At 32.4% G+C, this 24,443-nt stretch overlaps 2 protein-coding genes across 6 annotated transcripts in view; both read right to left on the reverse strand.

Moving 5' to 3' along the window:
- LOC140052286 (PH and SEC7 domain-containing protein 3-like) overlaps positions 1-13,597 on the reverse strand; it is a 46,008-nt gene extending 32,411 nt beyond the window's left edge. For all 5 annotated transcript variants that reach the window (XM_072097766.1, XM_072097765.1, XM_072097768.1 and 2 more), the window contains exons 1-2: positions 13,440-13,597; positions 3,105-3,171 (exon numbers count right to left, since the gene is read on the reverse strand). In XM_072097766.1, the coding sequence (XP_071953867.1) occupies positions 3,105-3,171; positions 13,440-13,574 (202 nt within the window). In that variant the 5' untranslated portion in view covers positions 13,575-13,597. The remainder of the gene's footprint in view (positions 1-3,104; positions 3,172-13,439) is intronic.
- Positions 13,598-16,708: 3,111 nt separating this feature from the next.
- Positions 16,709-21,657, reverse strand: LOC140052287 (uncharacterized). The gene is made up of 6 exons (XM_072097770.1): positions 21,554-21,657; positions 19,969-21,035; positions 19,660-19,869; positions 19,105-19,271; positions 18,364-18,546; positions 16,709-18,126 (listed from the first exon to the last, which is right to left on the reverse strand). The coding sequence occupies exons 2-6, from the start codon at positions 21,028-21,030 to the stop codon at positions 17,109-17,111; spliced, it is 2,640 nt and encodes an 879-aa protein (XP_071953871.1). The 5' UTR covers positions 21,031-21,035; positions 21,554-21,657; the 3' UTR covers positions 16,709-17,108.
- Between the last annotated feature and the right edge of the window lie 2,786 nt (positions 21,658-24,443).

Here is a 24,443-nt window from a genome sequence, read left to right on the forward strand (position 1 = left end):
TGTCCAAAACAAAAACACATTTTTGCAAAACAAAAACAAATCAATAAAATGTATCATGCAAACAAATAAACCTATTTCAATGGAAGCACTGTTTTTTTAAAGTAATTATTTTATTTATAGCTCAACTCGGAATAAATTATAATTGATATGATTTTCTGGTCAATAAATTGTAATTTAGGGAAGAATGTAGCAAAAATTATCTTACTGTACTGTAATGTATACAGGTATCTGTATAACAAACTGAAATGAAATCACTCAGAAACCGAGTGAAGTACTGTACTTGGCAAAATATATATGAGAAAACTATATTTGGGGAAAGAGAACTCGCTACTTGATATTTTGGTTCATGTTAAATTAATACAGAGTGCGTGCTATTTAATCTCATATGGAAGGTACTATACAGGCAGGGAGTTGCTCCCTGATACAGGTAAGTCAGATTTGAATACAATAGCTTGTGATGTGACCAATACTGTATTTCAATTTTTCCTGAAAATCAATGGGCATTTTCTGTAAAAGTATACAGTACCTATTAAACACCCAAACATTTAGGACAATAACTTAAAAATTGTGGATGCTATCGTGCTAACAAACAAAGCAAGCACTATATACTTAAAGCAAAATTTAATAAGTAATCATTTTTGTCGAGATTCTTTCAAAGGGCCGACAATTTTTTAAAGTGAAACACCATAATTAACAGTATAATACTTTAATTATAAACGCTCTAATAGTATTAAGGGAAATAATATCAAATTAAATAAAAATCTCATTTTCAAGTTTCTTTTCTCATGAATATACTTATGAATGTAAAGTATGTTCTGATACACGATGATTAATTAGTTTGTTGTAGAAGTAGACATATTAAAATGAGAAGCAGACACGATTTATAAATCATGGTTTATGTATTTCACATTCAGTGAGTGATTCAAATACAGTATAACATCACTTTATCATGTATAATTAATGCATTTATATCTTTTCAATGTACTTTTCAAATAAAGCATAAAAAAAATCTAGAAAATCTAGGGTTGGCGCTTTTATTTTGATATTGAGGGGTGTCGTATTGAGCATTTCAAGAAAAAAGTATTTTAAAATTATAAAGCAATATTTTGCTAGGAAATAATAATTTTCTTAACTTTTCAGTATTTTTTTTATTTCAGTTGATTGAAACCAAGAGCGATTAAAACCGCCACTATCAAGTTTAATTGAATACATGGATAACTTGCCTGTTGCACTCAATTTTCATTTTAGATTATGGCTCAATAGTGGTTTTACTTTTAAAAGGAAAAATTCATTTTAGATATCATTATATTAAAATAAAATAAGCTAAAATATTATTAAAAATCAAAAATCTAACCGACCGTATGACCAAACTGGGTTTTTAATAGATGCTATGCAAAATGCCTGTTAAACAATACTCCCCTCAATACAGACATACAGTAATCAATACTTGCAAATTTCATAGTTAGAATTACTATAGATAATACTGTATATATAAAGGATGGAGTGGATGTCAAAAACATAAGGGTGGATGTCAAAAACATTAAACATTACTTTAAATAAGTCTGCTCATAGGGTTGTGGGTGTGTGGTACTACAGTATGTTGAAATTACATGCTGGGTGGTTTAGAACTTATAAGCCTTAGTGGGTGGGTGTGCGTGTCCACTCCCACTTCAACCCAGCACAATTATAATATATTAACACTGTATGTAGACTGTAAATGGAGTGGGTGGGTGTGTGTGTCCACGCCCACTTCAACCCAGCACAATTATAATATATCAATACTGTATGTAGACTGTAAATGGAGTGGGTGGGTGTTTGTGTCCACGCCCACTTCAACCCAGCACAATTATAATATATTAATACTGTATGTAGACTGTAAATGGAGTGGGTGGGTGTGTGTGTCCACGCCCACTTCAACCCAGCACAATTATAATATATCAATACTGTATGTAGACTGTATTAATTTGAATGTATGTATACTGTACCTACACATTTATTTCAAATTTAAATAATGATCAATTTCTGAATATAGTTTATAAATGATGCTTACCTTAAATTTAGTGATGTTGAAGAGACAGTGAGTTAAAACTTGTAATATTAAGTGTTTGTTATTATTGTATACTCTGTTATTTTCATTGAAAAGAATACCACTTGGTGCAATAATACTAATGCGGCCCACGTGCCAAAATATAACATAACAATTGTTTCCTCTTTTTCAACTTTTCAATTTATTATGAGTAATTTCATCTATAGAAAACTGACATTGAAAAAATTTTACAAATAAATTATAAATAAATTTAAGTTAAAAACCATACAGTAACACAGAGTACTAATTTAAAAATAAATAATCTTTTTTTTTTCAAACCTTTAACATTTGAAACTTGACTAAGCATTTTACCATAAGAAATAATTGGAATAAACGATAAAAAACAGGCAGTGACAGGCTGTGATATGCCATGTGTCATACAGTACTCTATCACAAAATAGTTTAAATGAATCAAAAGTAAAAAGAATCTCAAAATAAAAACTACAAATTAGTATTTTGGGTGTTGTCTTGCCACAAAAGGCTGGCCTATTAAATGTATAATAATGTATAGCTTTTAAATTCATATTATATTACAGTAACAATTTAGATTTTATATTTATGGTTTATAATGGTAACATTTAACACTAAAAAGGTACTGTACTTACTTTAGCTATAAATCATTTGTATGATTTTTATTTACCATATTTATTCAAGTAAACGCCTTGCTTTGAATAAGCGCCTCCCATAGAATATTATTTTTAATAAACGCCCCCTCAATAAAAGTGACATAAACAAAAACAATAACTATTATATCAAGTGACATAAACAAAAACAATAACTATTTATAATATCAAAAAGAAAATAATCAAATTTTGCTTTCTATTTATTTGAGATTTAAAATAAAACTAAAACAGAAAGTCAAACATAAATGAAAGAAAATATTTAAAAAGTGATGAATTTCAAATTAGTAAACATTAATTATGCATTCTAGTTATTACAAAGATTGTGAAAAGAAAATGAATTAGTCAATTATATTTAATAAATATTACTAAAATATAAATGAATAGTACAAACTTACCTTCTTTGACACTTTTCCCTAAAATCCTTTCTTCATTGATTTCTAGAATTATATCTCCAATTTGCATCTGTAACGAACAAGTAAATAGTACTGAGTAAGAATCTCAATTACAGCCTAGCTAGCTATCAACACAGTGTTGTCCAGTGCACTTCCGGTAAAGCTTAAGTACAGAATTCACTAGACTTGATGCTAATGACATCAGCAGGGAAGAGTCATAATAGCGGCTTAAAGGGGCGGAGTTTAGGTTATGAATCTGCAGGCAAATTATTTACTTGTTGAAACAAGGTTTTTTTTAGTAAAAACACAACATAATATGTAAAGCTCTGTCTAAAACTATCAAACAAATTTTTTGTCATAATATAAAGTTTGATATTGTAGACAGGGCTTAAGACACATATCTACCATTAATGTTAGAAATGTTTTTACAACATTTTATAAATCGTAATTTCTGTATCATTTGAGAAAAATTAATAATAATAATTTTAATAATATAATAAAAATTTTAATAATTATGATGGAAAAATATTTTGTGCTTTTTAATGAATATTTTTGTTTTTTGATATCATTCTTCTTTCCACCCAAGCAACAACACACTATTCAGATCACAGAAAGTTTTGATTAAGTTTACAAATACAGTATGCACACTGTACAAGTATCTTGGCTTTAATCATCAAAGAAATTACAAACAGTAGTTGTACAATAAATAAAATTGAGGGTAGGGCTACCACACTCAAAGGGTGGGCATATCATAATAACAAAATACTCAAATTATGCGATGTAATAAATACAAAATAAACAAAGGAAAAAGGAAGCCTACAGCATTGGTAAAAGTTCTGTGTTACAACAATTAGATGCAGTGTACAAGTCAAGCCTACAGTACTGTACTGTACAGTAGTTTAAAGAAAATAAAGTAAGGCTTGTTAATTTAATGAGGTGAATACAGGGAAAATTTTCATTTAAAAATTTTGTTTAGCAATATTGCTAATCAAACTGATTTTTAAGTCGAGAAACATAGTTTTGTATTGTATTTTTTGCTACACAATTTTCAAAATGTGTAGCAATAAGGTTGTTTTGTATAGCTTTTTGCTACGCTACACTGGCGAAAATGTTCCCTGGAATATTACAGTACAGTATGTTATTGAAGAATCAGTTCTTTTTAAAATAAAAATTATATATAGAAAATGAGATGGTAAGTGTTTATGTGAGGTTGGGAAATAATTTAATTTTAAAATGAACAGATTCTTAACATATGAATTGAATGCCTCTGTTGTTGTTAAGGAGATTCCACAAAAGGGGAAAAATACTGTCATGAGCAAGGCCTATTTACCATCACTTCCGCTAGGGGCGTAATGGCTATGGGCGCTTACTGGCTAAACCCAGGGCTTATGGGGCCCCTGAGTAGTGCCCAGAGGAGAAAACAGGCATTGGAGGGCCACTTAGGGTTCCTAAACCAGGGGCCTCAGGTCTCTGTGTTACGCCATTTACTGGTATTCTCTGGGCTTATAGTATTGGTACAAGATTGTTTATTTTAGATGTTGGAGGTATTAAAAATAATTAAACAACTAAAACTGGTATACAATTATTATTATACCATTGAATTGAAATCAAGTCTACTGTTTGCATACTGTACATACTGATGGTTTACACGATTATATAATTCAAATTTATTCATCAATTTACTCGTACGAAGAAGAGATGACATAATACGTAAATGAAAGAGGGAAGTGTGATTGGTAATTAGTGGTATCTATAGTGGATAACAGCAGATAATGAAATTGGAAGAGAAACGAGAAATGTGATAACTAAATTTTAAAGGGAAACATAATGGCACCAACGATAATTATACTTAAAGGGACAGGTGTGTTTAATTTTGTCAGATATTTTGCCCTACTGCACTCCGACATAATTGTACTTAATTCTTTGGTGGAACTCGAACTTACAAACTTTCCAATCACTACGCTGATGTTCTTACCCATAAACCATCTACTGTAGACTTATTATGTGAAATATTTAGTTATGGAATTAGTATGTGGAAAAACTTTAAAATAGAAGTGGTTTAACTGTAATGGGCAGACATTTTAACAATTAAAAGTTACTTTTTTTAATTGTTGACAATGACATGACCTTTGCCAGCTTTTAGAGGGCAGCATTTAAACATAGGATTTAGGACAGACATGATTAAAGAGTCGGACGTAATTTAAACTGATGGCGCCCATTACAATTTGGCATAACCACAACAACTTACTCACTCTGAGTCATTCCAATGAACTTAGCATGCTTTTGAGATGCTTTGGGAGACGTCCTGCTGTTTTGGATACTAAATTCACTTTTATAATATTGTTTAATCTCTTCATTAAGTTTAAAGATGTATTGTCCCCCAAAAACATGAAAATTGAAGATTACTGAAATCGAATCGAATAGGCTTTTTGCAGTTTTAATAAAGTTATTCACTTCTGTAGAAAAAAAACCCAAATAATAATACTTACTGTAATTCACTTATAAAAAGACAAAGAAACGGTTAATTTTAACCAAAAACCATTGTCTGACAGACAATTTAGTATTTTTAGTGGCATGCAAACACAACTCTACAGCTCACTTTTTTGTGTGAAACAATGGATTTGGGAGATCAGTACGAAAGGTAAAACAGTATACCCAAAGTTATCTACTTTCGATACCCAAATTGTTCCCACGAACAAGTTATTTAAATATTAATTAATTAATTTAATTGAAAACCAATTCATACACATTAATATTAGTTCAGTTTATAATATAATTAAATAATAGTAATTATTAAATTTATAAAAAATACAATAACATAAATTATAAGAATTAAGATTAGAACTTGTTTGTAACTTTGCATTTTATTTTAATATTAATAAACAAATACTGAAGAAAAAAAGAACTATGACACAATATAATTATTACTTACTAATATGATGCAAAATTACAAGATTGAACACTTCTTAACCGATCTAAAGTCCAAATGCTAATGACATCTCACATAGTAATATTGCCACTCCTAAGGACAATTATACAGGGGTCATTTAGTGTTTAACGTCAGATAACTAATCTATGTGACCTATGACCCATGAAGGCATTAAATTAGTAATCCTAAAGGATAATGGATGTCACATTTATTCGTATGGGAATGGATTGTTTGTGTTCGGAAATGGAAAACAAATTTAATGTACTGTTGAGATTTCAGCATTTATTTTATATTAATGGTACACTATATAATTTTTGGATCAGAAACATCATCATGTCATCAGTTTGAGGGATGAATGAATGCTGTAGCAACATTCACTACCTAAGTGGAATTTAAGAGAAGATGCAGCGATGATGCCTTTTTTTACCTTTCATGGGGCAACCCACTTTTATTTCATTCGAAGTTACAATTTTACTTGTAAAATCAATGCATGCTCAAAATTTCTATATATAGCATGATCCTCATTTTAAAAAAAAATGAATATTCTTTTCGCAATAACTTTATTGAAGCAAGTAATTTCATAATATTATAGTCTATTGTTTGAAATGATTCTGATGATTCTGATGATTCTGGCCTAAATTGCAAACGATTCTGTTAATTGAATTTATCATACTTTCCTGTAATCCCAAGTTTTGCATAATTAGGGAAATTAACTTTTCTGTTTGACAATAATCAACCATTGTTGTTTGACCCAATTATTTTATAACCTGTACAACAATACATACTGTACATTGCAAAAGGACTATCTGGTTTTATCGAAAGTGAATTGAACTTAGATCGTACTTGTCTTATCATATGATAGCCTTTAAAACTTTAGTGCATATTTAATCTACTGATACCAATCAAGAACCAGAAAGTTTGTGATAGAAATTGCACAAAAAATGAGTATAAATAACTGTACATTTTTCTCAAAATATGTAACCTAAAACTCTGTCTACACTATCAAACTTTATGCGGAAAAAAAATGTGATGGATAATGTCAAATCACTACCAAATTTGGATATATTACTACTTGAAACTCTGTTTTTCATGAAATCATTTTTATTTTGTTTTTTTTTGTATAGTTTTTTTTAATCATTATGTACTGTAAATGATAACTTGTGTAAATAGTTTTGTAGTAAGTAACGGCCTTGTGAAAAACACCAATCTGGTGATCCAAGTGTTGCATCCGTTTTTAAAAAAAGTTGTTATTATAATAATTATTATTATTACTACCATATTTGGGCACATCACACTAGTTTGATAGTGTAGACATAGCTTAACACTTTAATGGACAAGATAATTAAATAAAAATAGATTCAACAAACCAAGAATAATTATCTTAGGTATTTCATAATACAATAAAATATTGTTCATGATCAACATGTAAGTGAGATGATCTAAACATGGAGGTCTGACTACAATATCAAACTTTATGACAACAAAATGTCATTTCACTACCAACCATACTTTAGGTATACACCACAATTTTTTTGTCAAACAAGTTTGATAGTATAGACAGAGCTTTAGAATTGTTCCCCAAAAACAGAAATGATGTGACAATAATGAACATAAATCCATGACTTTGCAAGTTTACAAACATCATCATCAAGTTTTAATCAATGTTGAATGAATAATATATCAATTATCATTTATGGCTTAAAAGTGTAGAAGCCACAGACACTGTCTTCAATCTTAAGAATCACTGCAATGGATTTTCATTGAAAATAGCATTTTAATAAAAGTAATTATTTACTAAATGCATACATGTCAATTTTGATAAATCAATGTACAGTATTTACTCTAAGCCCCCACATGCGAAAGACTTCTCACAAATACTGTAAGTAACATGGAATGGCAATTGAAAATAACAACAGTGACTCACTGGATATTAATTTTAAAGACAAGATGACCTTGCGACCTGGCCATTTTTTGCAATTTAATCCAATTCTAAACAGTGGTGTTATTAGTATTGTGTATTAGTAAAATATACAGTACCCTTCTCTGATCAAAGGAAAGACTAGTTAAAGAAAATAACAAACTATTTAACACTGCAAATATCCATTAATTGTGTCCTCTATTGAGAACATCCCAACATCTATTGTCTGAAATAATACATTATGAAAATGATGACTGGGTTGAATGGTTTAACATTACACTATACTGTACTTACATATTACTGTTAATGTACACATACTAAGAGTAGACATCATTAAATATTATTACAAGACTACTGTTAATGTATTGATTATGACTAAACATGTAGTATAATAATTTACTTCTATGAATTAATTTGACCTTAAGGCACAAAACGTGAGAATTGACACATTGAATGAAATGTTGTAATTAATACTGATTGTAAAATACTCGATTAAAATCACATGCATCACAGAGCTGCTAACGCACAGTAGCAAAATAGTGTTATCGTGCAAATACGGTTAACATCCGACTACCGCCAGAGTCTGGTAGTACAGTAAACGCTTTCGATAGACACGGCTAGGCTAGAGGGCCCTGTCTAATCATTTGTGTAATAAAGACAAAGGTAGGCCTCTACTAATTATATGCAATTATGATAGTTTGTTTTCATCATTCAGTGGTGGCCTCATAAACACACCGCCACTAGGGTAAAAGTGATAGGGCACATTATTATCAACAATCTTGTTGCCACATGGCACATGGTTTTCACAGTTTACTGAAAATTAATTTTACTGAATTGTGATTAACTGCTACTCAAATAAATATGGATTAAGCAAGCTTAAAATTCCAAGCTAAAAGGCAAGATTTTATCCTAGTGAATTCCATTCTTTCAATTACTTACAGTATTACTGTAACATTGTAACAGTACTTATCAATATCATAGAGCTTCAAGGATACAAAATATAGCAAAACTGAATAAATTATCAAGATTTTAAACACACATTTCGCAAAAAAGCAAAACTTTTTACAATTTTGGAAGTACAGTTTATACTTTCAGCTTCTGCTTTTACAGATTTTTTCGAGAGCTTTTTAAATTTCATAAGCCCGTGATTGAAACCGAAGTGTTTAAGGTGATATCATGAATAATGTTGCCAAACTTACAACATCATAGTAGAATTAAGATAAACTTTAGTTTTATGACAACATTTTTTGTAAACATGTTTACACCAAACATCATCAGTGCAATGAAATACAACCTTAGATGTTCTAGTTTAATATACCTTTATACAGGTGATTTCAAAATGTAATAAAATGTCAACACTTTACTTTATTCACTGTCATCAAATCTTAATGATTGCATTTTAATGTAAAATATTACTGTGGTCTTTATTGCAGGAAGGATGCATGTCTACTAAAATTAATATTGAAATACTGTTCAGCTGCAATTTCATATTCTTTAGCTATTTAAAAATTACTGTCAAACAAAACAATGCAAACACATAAGCTATTTTACAAATTTTAAAAAGTAGCAGAGCCAGCTAGAAAAAGAGCAAGCTTTCAAAAAACACTATCTTCTGTATTGTTTATTTATTATTTATTTTATGCATTTAATTACAGGAAGTTTATAAATATATTATGATTAGGGGAGACCTCCAGGATGTAAATTCCCTTTTTCATGAAATGATTGCTGTTGCTGTTTTTTTCTGGTCTTGTTCTTTCTGTATGGTATCAAAATAAATTAAACATGAAATGATGGCAGTACATTGCTCTTGCTGGGTTAGTCCATTATTGCAGAGGGACGTTCAATGATTTGATCGTATATATTTCAAGTATAACCAATGCTCTAGTATAATCCCATCTTCTAGTTGAAACTAAATTCAGATACAAGACTAAATTTCATTCATTCTGTATTGTATGTATAGTCCCATTACCAAATTGTTTCGCAAATATCATGCTCAAGTTCCCTGAGATACTCAATTAACAAAAGCCATCTATAGAAGAAATCGAGAAGAATATAAAAAACAATACATTCAAAGAAGATAGATTCATTCACACAAAGAAAAGCAAAACATTGTATTGAAAAGACTATGGATCTATAGAAACACAGAAGTGAAAGTACAGTATTGATAACCATGTGGCACAGACAATAATTAGTGAATATAATTAATGTTATATACTTTGGTTCTCTTTTTTTCATGCACTACTCTTTGTTTAGATTTTCTTTCTATGTTCACAAAAATATTTGAAAACAGAAAAGTGGTAAATGGTGATAATGAATGGTGATAATAAATGGTGATAATAAATGGTGATAATGAATGGTGATAATAAATGGTACTAATAGGCCAATAAGGCACGATTTACAAATAGTTTCTTTCCAGGATCTATTAGAGCCTTAAATATGATGTAGACACTTTTTTTTTGTAATGTTTTGTTTTTGAGTTCGTGTTGTGTCCGTTGGATATTGTGCTCCGCCAACAGAGCAAACAGAATTTCTATGTTTTTCCTAAAACAAATGATAACTAGATTTAATTCGTCACTATGACGAATTATAGGTTATATGCATTGATTTGAATAAAGATAATTGATTTTTAAAAGATATATTGATTGATTGATTGATTTTCTCAGAATCTTTAATTATTTATAATATATGATAGGACCTTGCTAACGCGAACACCATAGCCAGTATCACAATCCGATCAAAGATCCATATGCGTATAATGTCATAAACCACATTTGTTGTTACATAATAATAAAGACATAAGTTAATTTTTATCTAGATTTCATTATAAATCATGTGTATAATCTATACACTAAGAAATAAATTTGAACAAACAATACGGATAATAAAAAAAAACTTATTTTGTTTCGTTTCCCAAGGTGAGACTCGATCTCGGTACTTGAATGCTATAGACACGAGCAAAGACCACCGAGCCATACACAACTGACTAAAAGTTATGGAAAGATTCCTCCGTGTATTTACTATGCAGTAACCACTTTGGTGCAGATAGATTATTACATACCGCAATGAATTATAATGTTTTACTATGATGACATCTTTAAAAATTAAAAAAAATGATGCACTGTCAAACTATATACTTTTAACTTTAATATATGAACTTCTTAAGGAAGAAAGTTAATGTTAAGTTTGTTATTTTGGCCTAAGAAAATGTTATAATTTGTTTGATTGTCGAAATTAATTTTGTTAAATTTAATATGCCATTAATGATGACTTAATCAACTTTTGTTCTTCTAATTTCATAATAAATCATACATATGATACATACACTTCAAGAAAATTAAATAAAAAATACGTGTTCCCGAGCATTCTAACGATATATATTAATTTTAAAATTTAGCATATTTACTTACATGTGCGTAGCCCGTCACTTTTGACGTGCTCGTATAACGCTGTTTCGCGTTGAAAAGTGAATAAAATATGATGATATTATTAAAGAAAGGTTATACAACAGTAATCGGACACAAACAGTGCGCATTAACGTTTGACGCGCAGTGCGCGTGCAAAAATCTGCGCACTCATGGCAATTTTTTAAACGCTTAAAATTGCCTGAAACGTACGTATTTCATCGAAAATAAATTCTGACAATTTTCAACATTTTAAGCGCGCGTACGCATGTGTTATATGCGCTACGCACGTAATTGTATTGCCATATGATGAAATATGACCTGAAATTTATGAGTACCAAATTTTGTTTAAAAGTGATTCATGTTTGTGAAGATATGATTACAAACGTGATTTCGTTAAATCGCGCGTAGACCGCGTAATTTTTGATTGCGCATCGTGAAAACATAACCACATCGATTCCTGGCCATAAGGAATATACTCTGAAAAATTGACTTAGATAGATGAAACTGATGCCAAGATAATTCACGGACAAATAGTGCTAAGGAAAGAATAAATAAATAAATAAATAAATAAATAAATAAAGATTTTGACAGAATCAAGAGGTTATATGCATATCATGCATATAACCTAATAAATGATACTTGACTTGACTTGACTTGACTAATGAATGGTGGTACTAATGAACATTCAGCTTCGTGTAGATTTACAATTTTCTACCACACAAATTTTACTGATCTTACGTTAAAAAATCAACCTTGTAGTGTCCGGTGCCTGTAACTGTTCTCAGCCGCACATCCAAATTTAAGCGCTACCTTTTGAATGGCATAACAAGGCCTTGTTAATCAGCCAATCACTCAACCCATGAAATATTCTCACCATTCAATTTCAACTCATAAACATTCATTATTGCTTTATTTATTAACTTGTTCTGTTTTATCTTTTCCTTTATTTTACTTATTAATAACAATTATTGAATAAATGTATTGGAGGTTGAATCTATCAAAGTGAAGTAGTAATTAAAAAGATAGATTTTCATTTAATTTATAGGATTTGAAACTGCTACACAGCTGATGATTCTGCTAACTGTGTTATTAGAGAAAACACAGAAAGTCAATTCAAAACAAAACAGATTCAAATCTCTTCATATTCCATGCAATGAAGAATTCAATCTAAAAACACAGGCAGGAAACCATATGGCTTCCCGGCTACATGCTTCATTTACTCTCAAACGCAGAAGAAATGATAACAATAAATGTTTAATGATAGCATCTTCTACACTGTTCACTTTCAATTGATATTTTTAATACTGACAGTGACACACTACAGTATTGAACTGATTATATATGTACACACAGGCAGTGGTATGCATGTTAAGTGACAACATATTTTATTAGGCCTAAATATATAGTCAAATAACAATTTATACAAAATTATTTTGTTATTTTAAAACAAACATACTACCTACAGTATATATTATAACTAGAAGATCACTTTGAACATACATTACAAGTTATTAAGATTAAGAAGTAGGCCTACATGTTTTTTAATTATAAATTAAATGTTCACTCTCTGAAAACAGTGGAATAATCTCATCAGTTTCATCTCATCATTGAGTCAGTATGTGTATGTTATGAGCAATTTCATACAGTCAGTATGTGTATGTTATGAGCAATTTCATACAGTCAGTATGTGTATGTTATGAGCAATTTCATACAGTCAGTATGTGTATGTTATGAGCAATTTCAAATTTCACAATAACAAAAGAAGTCTTTCTCTTCCTCATTATTGCAAATTTTACAAAACATCAAACCAAGAACAATAAGATGATTTTTATAACAATTATTTAGGGGCCTAGGCTATTCCATTCTATTTATATTATAGGATAGGTAGGCCTAGGCTAGGCCTATTACATAACATCCGACATCGACATAATCTAGTAGGCTAGCCTAGCTAGGCCTAGGTACAGTAAAACTAGAATTGCCAGATTGCCAGTCCTGCTGGGGAATCACAGTAGGCCTACACGTAAGCCCAGGCTAAAGCCCCATCCATCAATCTTGGGCTGGTCAGAAGGCCTACAGAAAATACTCACCCCATGACATTCTGCAGCTGGAGAGTTCTCAAGAATATCACATATTACAGGTGGTAAATTGGTATCCAAACCACCCATCAGAGAAAACCCAAATCCTCCTGAAACTCCACGTTTTACTTGGAGAATTTTCTCCATAGCACACACCTCTTTCTCCGCCATTCTGGCGATTGACCAAATAAACCATCATAAACCTCAAGAGGTATATTCAGAGCGTCATTTCTGGCGACTGGAGCATCCTCTACTTCTCTACGGAGCGCCATTTATGCCTTTATTAACTTTAGCTTCCAGGGTAGCACAGTGATATCAAAAGGAAATAAGTCACTACTTTTAATATCGTTTTGTAAGTTAATACACTGTGCTCAAGTGGATCCAATTTGGCGCCAGTGGAGCACAGTGATATAAAATAGAAATAAAGTCATTTAAGTTTCAATATCTTTTCGTATGTTAATACACTGTGCTGTGGACCTAATTTGAAGTCAATTAAGTTTAAATGTGCTCAAGTGGAGCACAGTGATATAAACAACAAATAAGTTACTGAATGTTAATATCTTTTCGTATGTTAATACACTGTGCTCCAGTGGATTCAATTTGGTGCCAGTGGTGGAGCACAAAATAGTCACATACAAAAACATCGAGAAAAAATACTTCTGTAAATACTTCAAAATTATTTCAAACTTCCAGGTATATAGGCTATGGTAAATATCGGTTACTCCATAAAAATTAGATTCAAGTCACATCAGTGATTTTATTAACTTGCGTTTGTCTAAGATAAATACTTATTAGTGTCACCGAAGAGTGCACCTATTCATTGAAATATGACATTAAATATTAAGTTGGGACAGAGCTAATAATGAAAATAGAGCCAAGAATTGCACTTATACTTATAACTATACATAATCACCTATAGTAATTATGGTAATGTTAAAATGTCAACTATCCAGATGCGACTTCAACATTTTAGGTGGGGGTTTCTACATAGGTTAAAGCTTGACTTCGTATATGGCCTAGCCGGCGGCGGAATTAGTCTAAGCTTCGAAATTGGTCTAGAAATCGGCATCTTTACAAAATGTTCTATATTTGATTTTATTTCACTCTCCATTAACCCCATACAAAAACCATCGGAGACAAACTATCTGTTTAAAACATGTTTATTCTGAGAACGGTGCGCGGGCCATACACACCAACTGTCATAACAGTTTATTCATAACATTATACAATAAAATATCTTGCATGAATCGGACATTTTCGCTACCAATGTAGCAACATAATAAAAATGTCCGCGAATGACTAACAATACCATCTTTCCCACAACACCTGCACAACCATTGCATAACAACGAACGGTGGCATACCAAACCGTTTCGTAAGATGAAAATATAAAATTCATTTTTTTTAATTGAGGGCGGCAAACATAAAATTTACGAGATCGAATACAGGTTGAAAAAAAAAATAAAAAAAAAAAAAAAGATGTTAAATGTGCTCTCCCTGCCTCAGCACTAAAGCCCTGCCACAGCCTTTTGGGGTCGTTTCCAGCACATCACCAGATGCATTGAGGTTATCGCCTCATGATGTGTGGTGGAAAGGGGGACGTATAATTCTGTGAACCCCAAACACAGTGGCCGCATGCCTTTAACTCTATTCCACCGACCAGCATGGGAATCGAACCCACGACATACGTGTTGTGAACACGACGCTCAGGCGACTGAGCTAACTGATAATTTTGGTTTTAACAAGGTTAATGGGATATTTATGATGTAATGATGAATTACGTAATACACGTATAAATAGACTATTATCAGCTGTTTAGTCATGTTTCTACTTTGTGGCCTAACGGGTAATGCTCAGCTTTGGGTGCTCCCAGTTCTAGTAGATTAAGTTTGAACCTCCACGGATATTTTTTTTAAATAAAAAATAAACAAATACAAAAAATTAATAAATAAATAAAATAAAGAATATTGTTTTTCTTTTATTTCGCAAGAGAGATATTTTGAGGGTTGTAAATGTCAGGCCTAAACAAGTGGACCTTTTTTAAAATCAGAAACAAAGTTGCATGGCATTATTTTTCATTAAATAGACTGCCATGAAACCTCGAAAAGAAGCCCATGTGCTCCTTCATTTTTAATACTCTTCGGTGGGCTTCTTTTCCACATGGATGGAGTTCTTTTCGAGATTACTTTTGCAAACTAAAAGAGGGGAGCTGCTAGGTTCCCGGCCGGAAAATGTTTTATTTATATGGTTTGAACAATCTTCTAATGTAAAAGATTAACAATAAAAATTTAACCTCGAATGACTAAAATACCATCTTCCCCATAATGCACCTGTAGTCCTGTACAAACTCATTTGCATGACAACGCACGGCATACCAAAATGTTTAAAATAGAGTTGCAAAGTCTCCGGAAATGACATCTATTATTTTTTCAAACCACATGTATAAGAATCTTCAGTTACCCACCATGCTTGCCGCTGAGCAAAGACAATTTTGAAAAATAGAGCTGCATAGGTTCCCGCCGGAAAAAAATGGAACTTTACATATAATATGAAACAAACTATATAAGACTCATCAGGATAATAGACCTAGCTTTTCCCCATAAAGTGCACTTAATTCATTGAAAATGAAATTAAATATTACATCTCCAGTATTACCCCACCAATGGTTGGGGCAGAGCTAATAATGAAAATAGAGTCAAGAACTATACATCTATGGCAATTATGGTAATGTTAAAATTTCAACTATCCAGATGCGACTTCACAATTTTAGGTGGGTTTTCTACTTTAAAACTTGACTTCCTATATGGCCTACCCGGCGGCGGAATTAGTCTAAGCTTCGAAATTGGTTTAGAAATTGGCATAAATAAATAAATAAAATACTGAATATTATTTCTATATACCACTGTGCTCAATTGGACCAGTTGCCGTAGTACTTTTTCTATTTCTGAAGTAAATAAAGGCATAAATGGCGCTCCGTAGAGAAGTAGAGAAGGCTCCATTGTCAGAATGAGGCTCTGAATATACCTCGTCCTAACAAGGACTTGATGGTAGAGGGCGCTATCTATCGTCATCATTCAGAGCCATTTAATTATATTGAAATATGGCTCTCTCTCTATCATAACCTTTCTTAAACCTGAAAAAAGTCGTAATGAAACGTCATATGTAATTAACTTCATTTGAACATTACATTATTTGCTGTTTTTGGTTGTTGTGTTCTATGATTGGCACATGACAAACAATAAATAACAACCACTTTGATATAATATAATTATTATTAGGACGTTTAATGTAGGCCTACTCGTATTGTGACAGGAACGAATTTCTGACATTATTACAATACATTTCACACATATGGGGATGTCCGTGTAACCGCAAAACTGCAATGCCACTGATGCGATACATCTCCAACAAAAAAATATATATTATTTATAGGCCTAAATGGCTGTGACGTGAATTACAACATATTGCAATATTCTTGTCGTTTTTTATGTGCACATGATCAGTTCATTAACCCGTTCATGCCGAAGATGACGTCAACTCAGCAACTATAAACGTCATAACGCTCTACAAATAATTTAAAGTAACGTTACGTCAGTAGCTTAACCCTCAAATATTGCGTAACAAAATGTACTTTTTTTCTATATATAATTATATTACATAGAAATAATATAGTTATCTATGATTACATGCGCATTTCATTATGATTATGCGCAACCTTAAGTTCATCAAACGCCACATGACCTAATATATCTGTGATTCTAGGTCTCCTGTACGGATCCTTATTGATGCAACTATCTCCAAGAGATTCTAGAAATGTCATATTCCTTTTTGAACCGATTTCTTTTACTATTAACCCGATTTGGAATATGTCCGAGGCCGTTGACTCCTTATGCGTACCACTTACGAGTTCAGGAGCTATGTGCGTATGATTCTTTCTAAAGCGAGCCTTTTCTTCCTCACACAACCTGTACTCTTGTGGATGGTTTAAGGACGAAACCTGTCCTAGATCAATTATTCTTCCAGCCCAACGACAGTCCGCAAATACAACTAAAATATTATCACCCTTTAAGTCATTGTGTAGTAGATGGTTTTTGTGCAAAAATTTTACTCCTAAAACTACATCGAGCACAATGTTTAGCCACTGGACATTCGTAATTCCGTTTTCAGCTGATTTCAAAAATCGCGAAATAGTCTTCGATTCAAGGGTCTTATGATCCCCTAAAAACATAGCCACTAAACGCAGCGGATGCCCTTCGTCTACAACCCCGATCAAGAAAGGAAACGCATAATGCGTTGACGTCAACTGCATTGCACGCACCTCACACTGAAACTTTTGACGTATGTGGTTCCGAGTTTTGTCTGGCGCGTTTGCGTCCAGGTATACGGTTTTCACTGCCACCAGAGTTCTGGTCGGCAGAAACTGCATCAGTTCCACTTTGCCAAACACACCTCTGCCAATGACCACAGGGTCATTATTCCCAAGACGTATGATCGGATTCAGATCACACGGATTGATATAGTTCCAGCGAGGAAGCTCAGCTATTAGTTTGTCTCTACGATCTGTCCTTTCGCAAATGTCTGCCCTGCCGTTACACGGTGGTCCTGCGATCATAATCCTATTTGCCACACACTGCTGTCTCTCAGCATTTGCTAATTTTTTTCTAAGCTGTTCCACCTCATGTCGTAGTTTTTGATTTGTTCTAAAAATAATGAGCACAAATCTAATAAATTTGGACTACTTCTATAACATTTTGTATTTTTCCAGGATAGAAATTAAAATAAGAAATTATAAAATGACCAATTGACATATTTTCAGTCAACTCAAATTCCTACTGTTAATCACAATGCCATTATTTAAAATAACCAAATTATACAAACATGTCGAATCTTTTAATGTTAGCAAAAGGCAGAACATAAATCCTATAATACGAACTTACCTATTAGCATTATCCGCGATTACCCTAATCCTGTTATCTTTGTGAGACACTACATTTTGTAGTTGTACAACACGCAACCTCAACGCTTCCTTCTCAACGGCCGTCTCATCTTTTACTGAATCCGTTTGAATTTCGACCGTGTTGGTGGTGACTTCAGGAACTTGTGGCAGTGTTTCGTTAAACCTAACACAACAGTCATAACATTGTCATCATGGTAATTATGCATAACGTACAAGTATGCCAATACGTAAAATATTACATGACACACAAGCATTTCGTAATAAACATCACGAGGTGACACTATTGACACTTGAAATGAATTTTGTTTTCACAAAGTGACACAAAATGTTTGCCTTACAAACTATTTTATTAATTAACAAGATTTACACAAAGCGTTATAGTCGTGAAAAATAGAAACGTTTTAATTATAATGTCTTGAATTTGAAATTATGTGTTGTGAGGTCTCTACTTAAAGCCTGTTTGTCGTAATTTGTGAATCATTTGAATGGTCAGTTTTAACGATCGTGACGTTGAAGTTGAACTCGGTTCTTTTACCCCACCCCTCCCCTTTTTCTGTAAAATCGTTGAATCATGTCAGTTCAACGCAACTCAACTCGCCGTAACGTTACGTCGACATGAAAACAGGCTTTAATTGTGTTTAAGCTAAACGCTGTATTTATCCAACTACAGTATACCCGGTTAGTATGAAAAGACGGTTTATTCAATTCACAAAATACAAACGTTTCTTTGTTCTCGGCAGTTTCTTTTTCGGCGATTCTTAATTCTAACTGGGTTTTCAACGAATCCCGCTCGGTACAAAGCTCATTGTTGCTAAGAAGTAACCTGTCTGAAGCAGCTTTTACTTTATCCAGTCTTTCCCAGAGTCGAGACACTTCTGTCTTTTTGTCCTGAAGTGTGAAAGTTAAGAAATAACGTTTTAAGATAGTGTTGCCGTAACAGAAAACTGACCAAAGACATTAGATAAATTAAATTATCACTTAGGAAAATGTTGATCAACGGTGATTTGGAAGTCACCAGATGTTAGACCTAAGCTCTGTCTACACTACATCAACCTTTATGTGACAAAAAAATGATGTGACCATATATGGACGCCATCATCTTTCTACCATATTGGCACATCACAACTAGTTTAATAGTGCAGACAGAGCTAGCTTTACAGAAAGCCGTTGTTACTTTACAATTACAAAGATTATCTTCAAACAAACCAAACATCTTAACTCCTCAATATAACCGTCATCACTACGTTTAACATGGACAACGGTTTGACATAGTTACCTCTAAGGTATCAACAGCAATATCTCGATGCATCTTGATTATCGTGAGCTGTTCCATCAGATGTGTCGGGTTAGTTTGGTAGTGTGACGTAGTTTTCATTGATGGATCAAGCACGTGCTTATTTACCTCCTCAAGATGTTGACTGAACACATTCCCGTTTATGGATGCCACGATTAGAGCTGGATCGTTGGAAATAATTTGGCCCAATGACTGTAATAATAAAAACAAAACTGTTTACATCATAACATTTGTCATAACTGGCATTTTGTACAAATCACCAACATATTGTAACTAATTAGAAATTCTTACCTTATCGGCAGTTTCATCTTCATTAAGGAATTGTTTATCAGATATTTTCTCACTAACGGGTGGAATGTCACGTTCTTCAGTAGGCTGAGAAGCATCACATGCTGCATCATTGATGTTAGTTGAGTTTTCAATTATTCCTGCTAAAGAGTGACTACGTAGGCCTACACCAGAGGTTTCTGGTCCATCAATATTAAGATTGGCTGTCTCTCTTATAAGGTTATACTCATTATAGCCAGGAGGAATTGTGTCGGCTTGCTCTATGACGTCAATCAATGGTGGTATACTATCGGTCGACAGTATACTTTCTTCTTTACCATTACTAGAATCGTCAGATAGTTTATTCAAAGACGTAGTACGATTATTGTCCGATAAAGAAGGCGGATTAGCAAGACGAGATTTTTCTAAAGAATAAAATATTTCATTGAAAGAGGATGTCTGTCCTTGATTCTGAATCCGTTCTGGTGAGATTTTAAAGAATTTAGTCTCATTTGATTTTTCAGTAACGCCATTACTGTGGTTCAATTTTCGATGGTTTCCAACTCGGTCAAGACAATCTCCGTTATTTTCACGTGATTTTCTTTGGGATTTTGTCTCTTCATCATTGTCTTCACGTTGAATTGTAGTTCTAATGTTCAACTGTATGTTACTAACTTCTGTGGGTTGTCCAGGACCTAAAATCACTTTCTCAAAATCTATATTTTCAGAAGGAATGTGTTGTTGTTTCGGAAGTTTTGAATCTTGAACTTGAACTTTATTTATAACAGTGACTCCACTAGTTGTTTTACAAAGTGGTCTAATTTGGCTAGTGGCATTGTTGTTGGTTGTATTGACGTGAGCTCCGGGTCTAGAGGAGGAGGCCTTGTTGCTGTAATTTGTTGCTGAATTTGATCTACCGGTTCGTGGATGTACTGGTCTAGTTTGGTTATGATTCAGTGTCCCCCTTCTACCTCGTACTTGGCGACGTCGATAACAGTTAGGCCTATTTGTTAAACCAATAGGCCCATTTCCGTAGAAATGTTTGTATACGTCGTCACTGCCATCCGCATATGGGGGACGATACATAATACCTAAAACGCAAAAAAAGAAGCAAATATAAGAAATAACTACAGCAATAATAAATTAGTAAACAACAATTCATAAAACTTCCTGTTCTAGGCCTAGGCCTATATCACACTTACATACGATGCGCCCAATGCTTTAAAAAAATTGTTGTTATGTATTTTAATTATTTCAGAATGGTGGTACAATTAAAATAATTATCTTTTTTTACAGAAGTGAATAACTTTATTAAAACTGTAAAATGGCCTAGGTCTATTTAAATTCTTTAACTGTAACATTATTTTATTCGATTTCAAATATATAAGAAAGAAGATTTGTCAATTTGCGATTTGTCTGAGAACGAGAAAATAAATTTGATTTATTGCGTTATATTAGGTAATTAGTTATCTAAGCCTAGTTGGTAGGCCTCCTACGAATTGCAAACTTTAATGATGTCGCTGAAGTTGAGTTCTTGACACAATAAACGTAGCCTATATATGTGATTTTAGCTTTAGAACATAGGCCTAAACAGGCAAAAGTTACTTACGATCATGGAATTCTAATGTAATCTTCTCCCAGAAATCTGCTATGAATCAGTAAATTAGTGTGTACTATCATTACCTAAGTTTCTACTTCATGAATGAAATCGCATTGTTTGTTTGCATTTTGAGAACAGAATGCGTTACCCGGAGAAACTTTCTATTTTCTAACGCACACGGCGCCATAGAAACTGCGCGCGTTCCACTACGCATTTCCTATTTTTAATAAAGTCGCGTCATATTTCCGGTCGAGAGAGGAAAAGCAAAGTCCGTAAATTTGATTTAAAACCGAAAATTCAATTTTTCAAGAAAACTAATCTTAATACCGTATTTTAAAACAGTGGATATTTTCATAAAATGAACCGGTTCTAAGAAAAAAAAACGGTTTTCGTGGATCAAAAGTATCAAGCTTTATTTTGTAAACGTTTTTATGAAAAATCTTTATAAATTCTGAATTCTAGTTTACACAACAATACAAACCAACTATACCTAAAAAAACATTATACATTGTTACAAAAACATAGAAATAAAATATAAGTATTTAAATAATTCATTTTGAACTTTCAAGTTACTTACTACTTTATCATTAGGTTCATGAATGATTGTTTGACAGAAGGTGATCATAAACAGCATAAAATAGCCTTCCAAATTGTTAAAAGTACATAGTTATCATCAAATGCATAATATAAATTGTGTATATATAAATTCGCAATATGGAAAAAAAATAAGGAAGTTGTAAAAAGAATATATTTTTGACTACGTAAGCTTCCAGTGTCAGCTACTAACTCCTTCCACTGAAGATAACTACAATATCTATTTTGATAATTTATTCATTGTAATCACGACGAGCAAACGATGGGCTTGTATTGGAAAAATCTGCATCCATTTCATACGCATAATTATAACGGAAGTTCTGCAAAGATTCCTGACCACGTCTAATAATGTCGCGAACGAGAATTGGATCTTCATATCTCGGTGGTTCATGCATTGAGGTTTGATTCATGTTACCCATGTAAATAGCATTGTTGAAACGGACCTGTTTACTAGTTTCAATTGAGCTACTATCAGGTTGTTCGTTTGGTTCTTCTTTGTTTCCCTCGTCACTTATTGGCACTTCTCTTTCGCTCTTTCGTGTTTGTTGTCCGTTTCTGTCGTGTAAAGGTTCTTCTGTTTCATCAGTTTCCATTTGAAGTATCCTTTCTACCGTTTCAAGTTTTGGGTTTGATCTAATAAGGAGGAGATACTTATATTTCTTTGAGGTACAGGTTTATTTTACACCCCCCAAAAAAATTATATACTATCAATGTATAATGCAAATATCCTGGACATATGAATATTACTAACCTGTTAATGTTATATATCATGATTGAACAGATGCCAATGAAGAGTACAAGGCATCCAAGTGTAATGGACACAATCAAAATCACACTGTTTTCTAAGATAAATAAAGAAGGTTATTATATAACATCATTATTAAATTAGTAATTACTGCTAATATCATTATTCTTATTATATATTATAATTATACTTAATTCGTTTATTCCATTTGTTCTTTATTTTGTATTCAATGTACATATACAGCATTACAGATACAAAGATATTTAACTAATATACATAATTACATATAAAACAATACAATAACCGTATTTAAAGTAATCTTAGTACATTTACCACTCTTAAAATATTATTCTACCTTCAGAAATTGGATCATCTTCCTGACAACGATTGCCTTTATAATAAATGGCACAGCGGCAGTAGGCATTTCCATCACTTTCCTTTTCACATTCCCCTCCATTTAGGCAATATCCTTCACAGGAATCTGGACACAACATTTCATTACTTTTTGTGAAACATTGAAATTATATATATCTATATATATAAAGTTTGGAAAAGAGGCATATCTTTCTGCTAATGTGTAGGCCCACTCAACACAATTTGCAGCATCTTTGAAACAGGTTATGCTTCCTAGAAAATGTGTACACATATGCCTATTCTGTTGCTCTAAGGTTGTGATAGGAAGCTGATCATAAAGTATTTATATATTATTTATTTATTATTTCTTTCTGCAGGCACTTTCAGTACTAGTGCAATGAAAAAAATGATTTTATACATGTCTATCAATAGTCAATATGTAGCTCTTGATATACACACCTATGCATCCATTTTGTCCAATACCATCACCATAAAACCCAAAAGGGCATTCACAAGATGTATCATCACATGTTGCATTCGGGTGACATTGTCCACAGTTGGGTGCTGCAAAATAGAAATATTTTCTTACATTATTTCAGGTCAGAAGTTATTAAAATACATAACATAATATTCTTCAATTATGTAATATTTGTGATAACAGCTTTTTATAAAGAAAGATAAAAAGAGGTGCTCGGTGTATGTTATAAAAGATAAAGGCGAAGACTGTACTTAAGGAAATGAGCCAGCCAGTTCTTTTCTAATTGCCTTAAGGGACTCTCTACTTCTCATATGATGTGAAGTGTCCTGACCACTTGGCTACCCCAATGCTATACCTTCTGGGACTTAAAATATGCACAATGATTAATTTAGACTTACCAATACAGTCATTGATGTTGACAGACCCTATCTGACTTGTCAAGGTACCCTCAGGGCAATAAAAACACACTCTTTGATCTTGCTCTGGTTGATATGCCCCAATGGGACATGGTTCACAACGATTTTCCCTCTCAATTAAGTACTCACCAAAGTAACAATATGCTAAGAACCAAAAAGAGTGATTGTCATGCTATTATTCAATCATATCAAAACATAGCACGCAGTGGTGGTCAATTATTCATAACATTTCCTTATATAGTAGATCTACCTCTATAACAATACCATAATTACCCAAATTCTCCAAAATCTTACCAAGGTTGCAATTATCAA

This window comes from Antedon mediterranea, chromosome 6, assembly GCF_964355755.1.
Source record: "Antedon mediterranea chromosome 6, ecAntMedi1.1, whole genome shotgun sequence".
Taxonomy (NCBI): Eukaryota; Metazoa; Echinodermata; class Crinoidea; order Comatulida; family Antedonidae; genus Antedon; species Antedon mediterranea.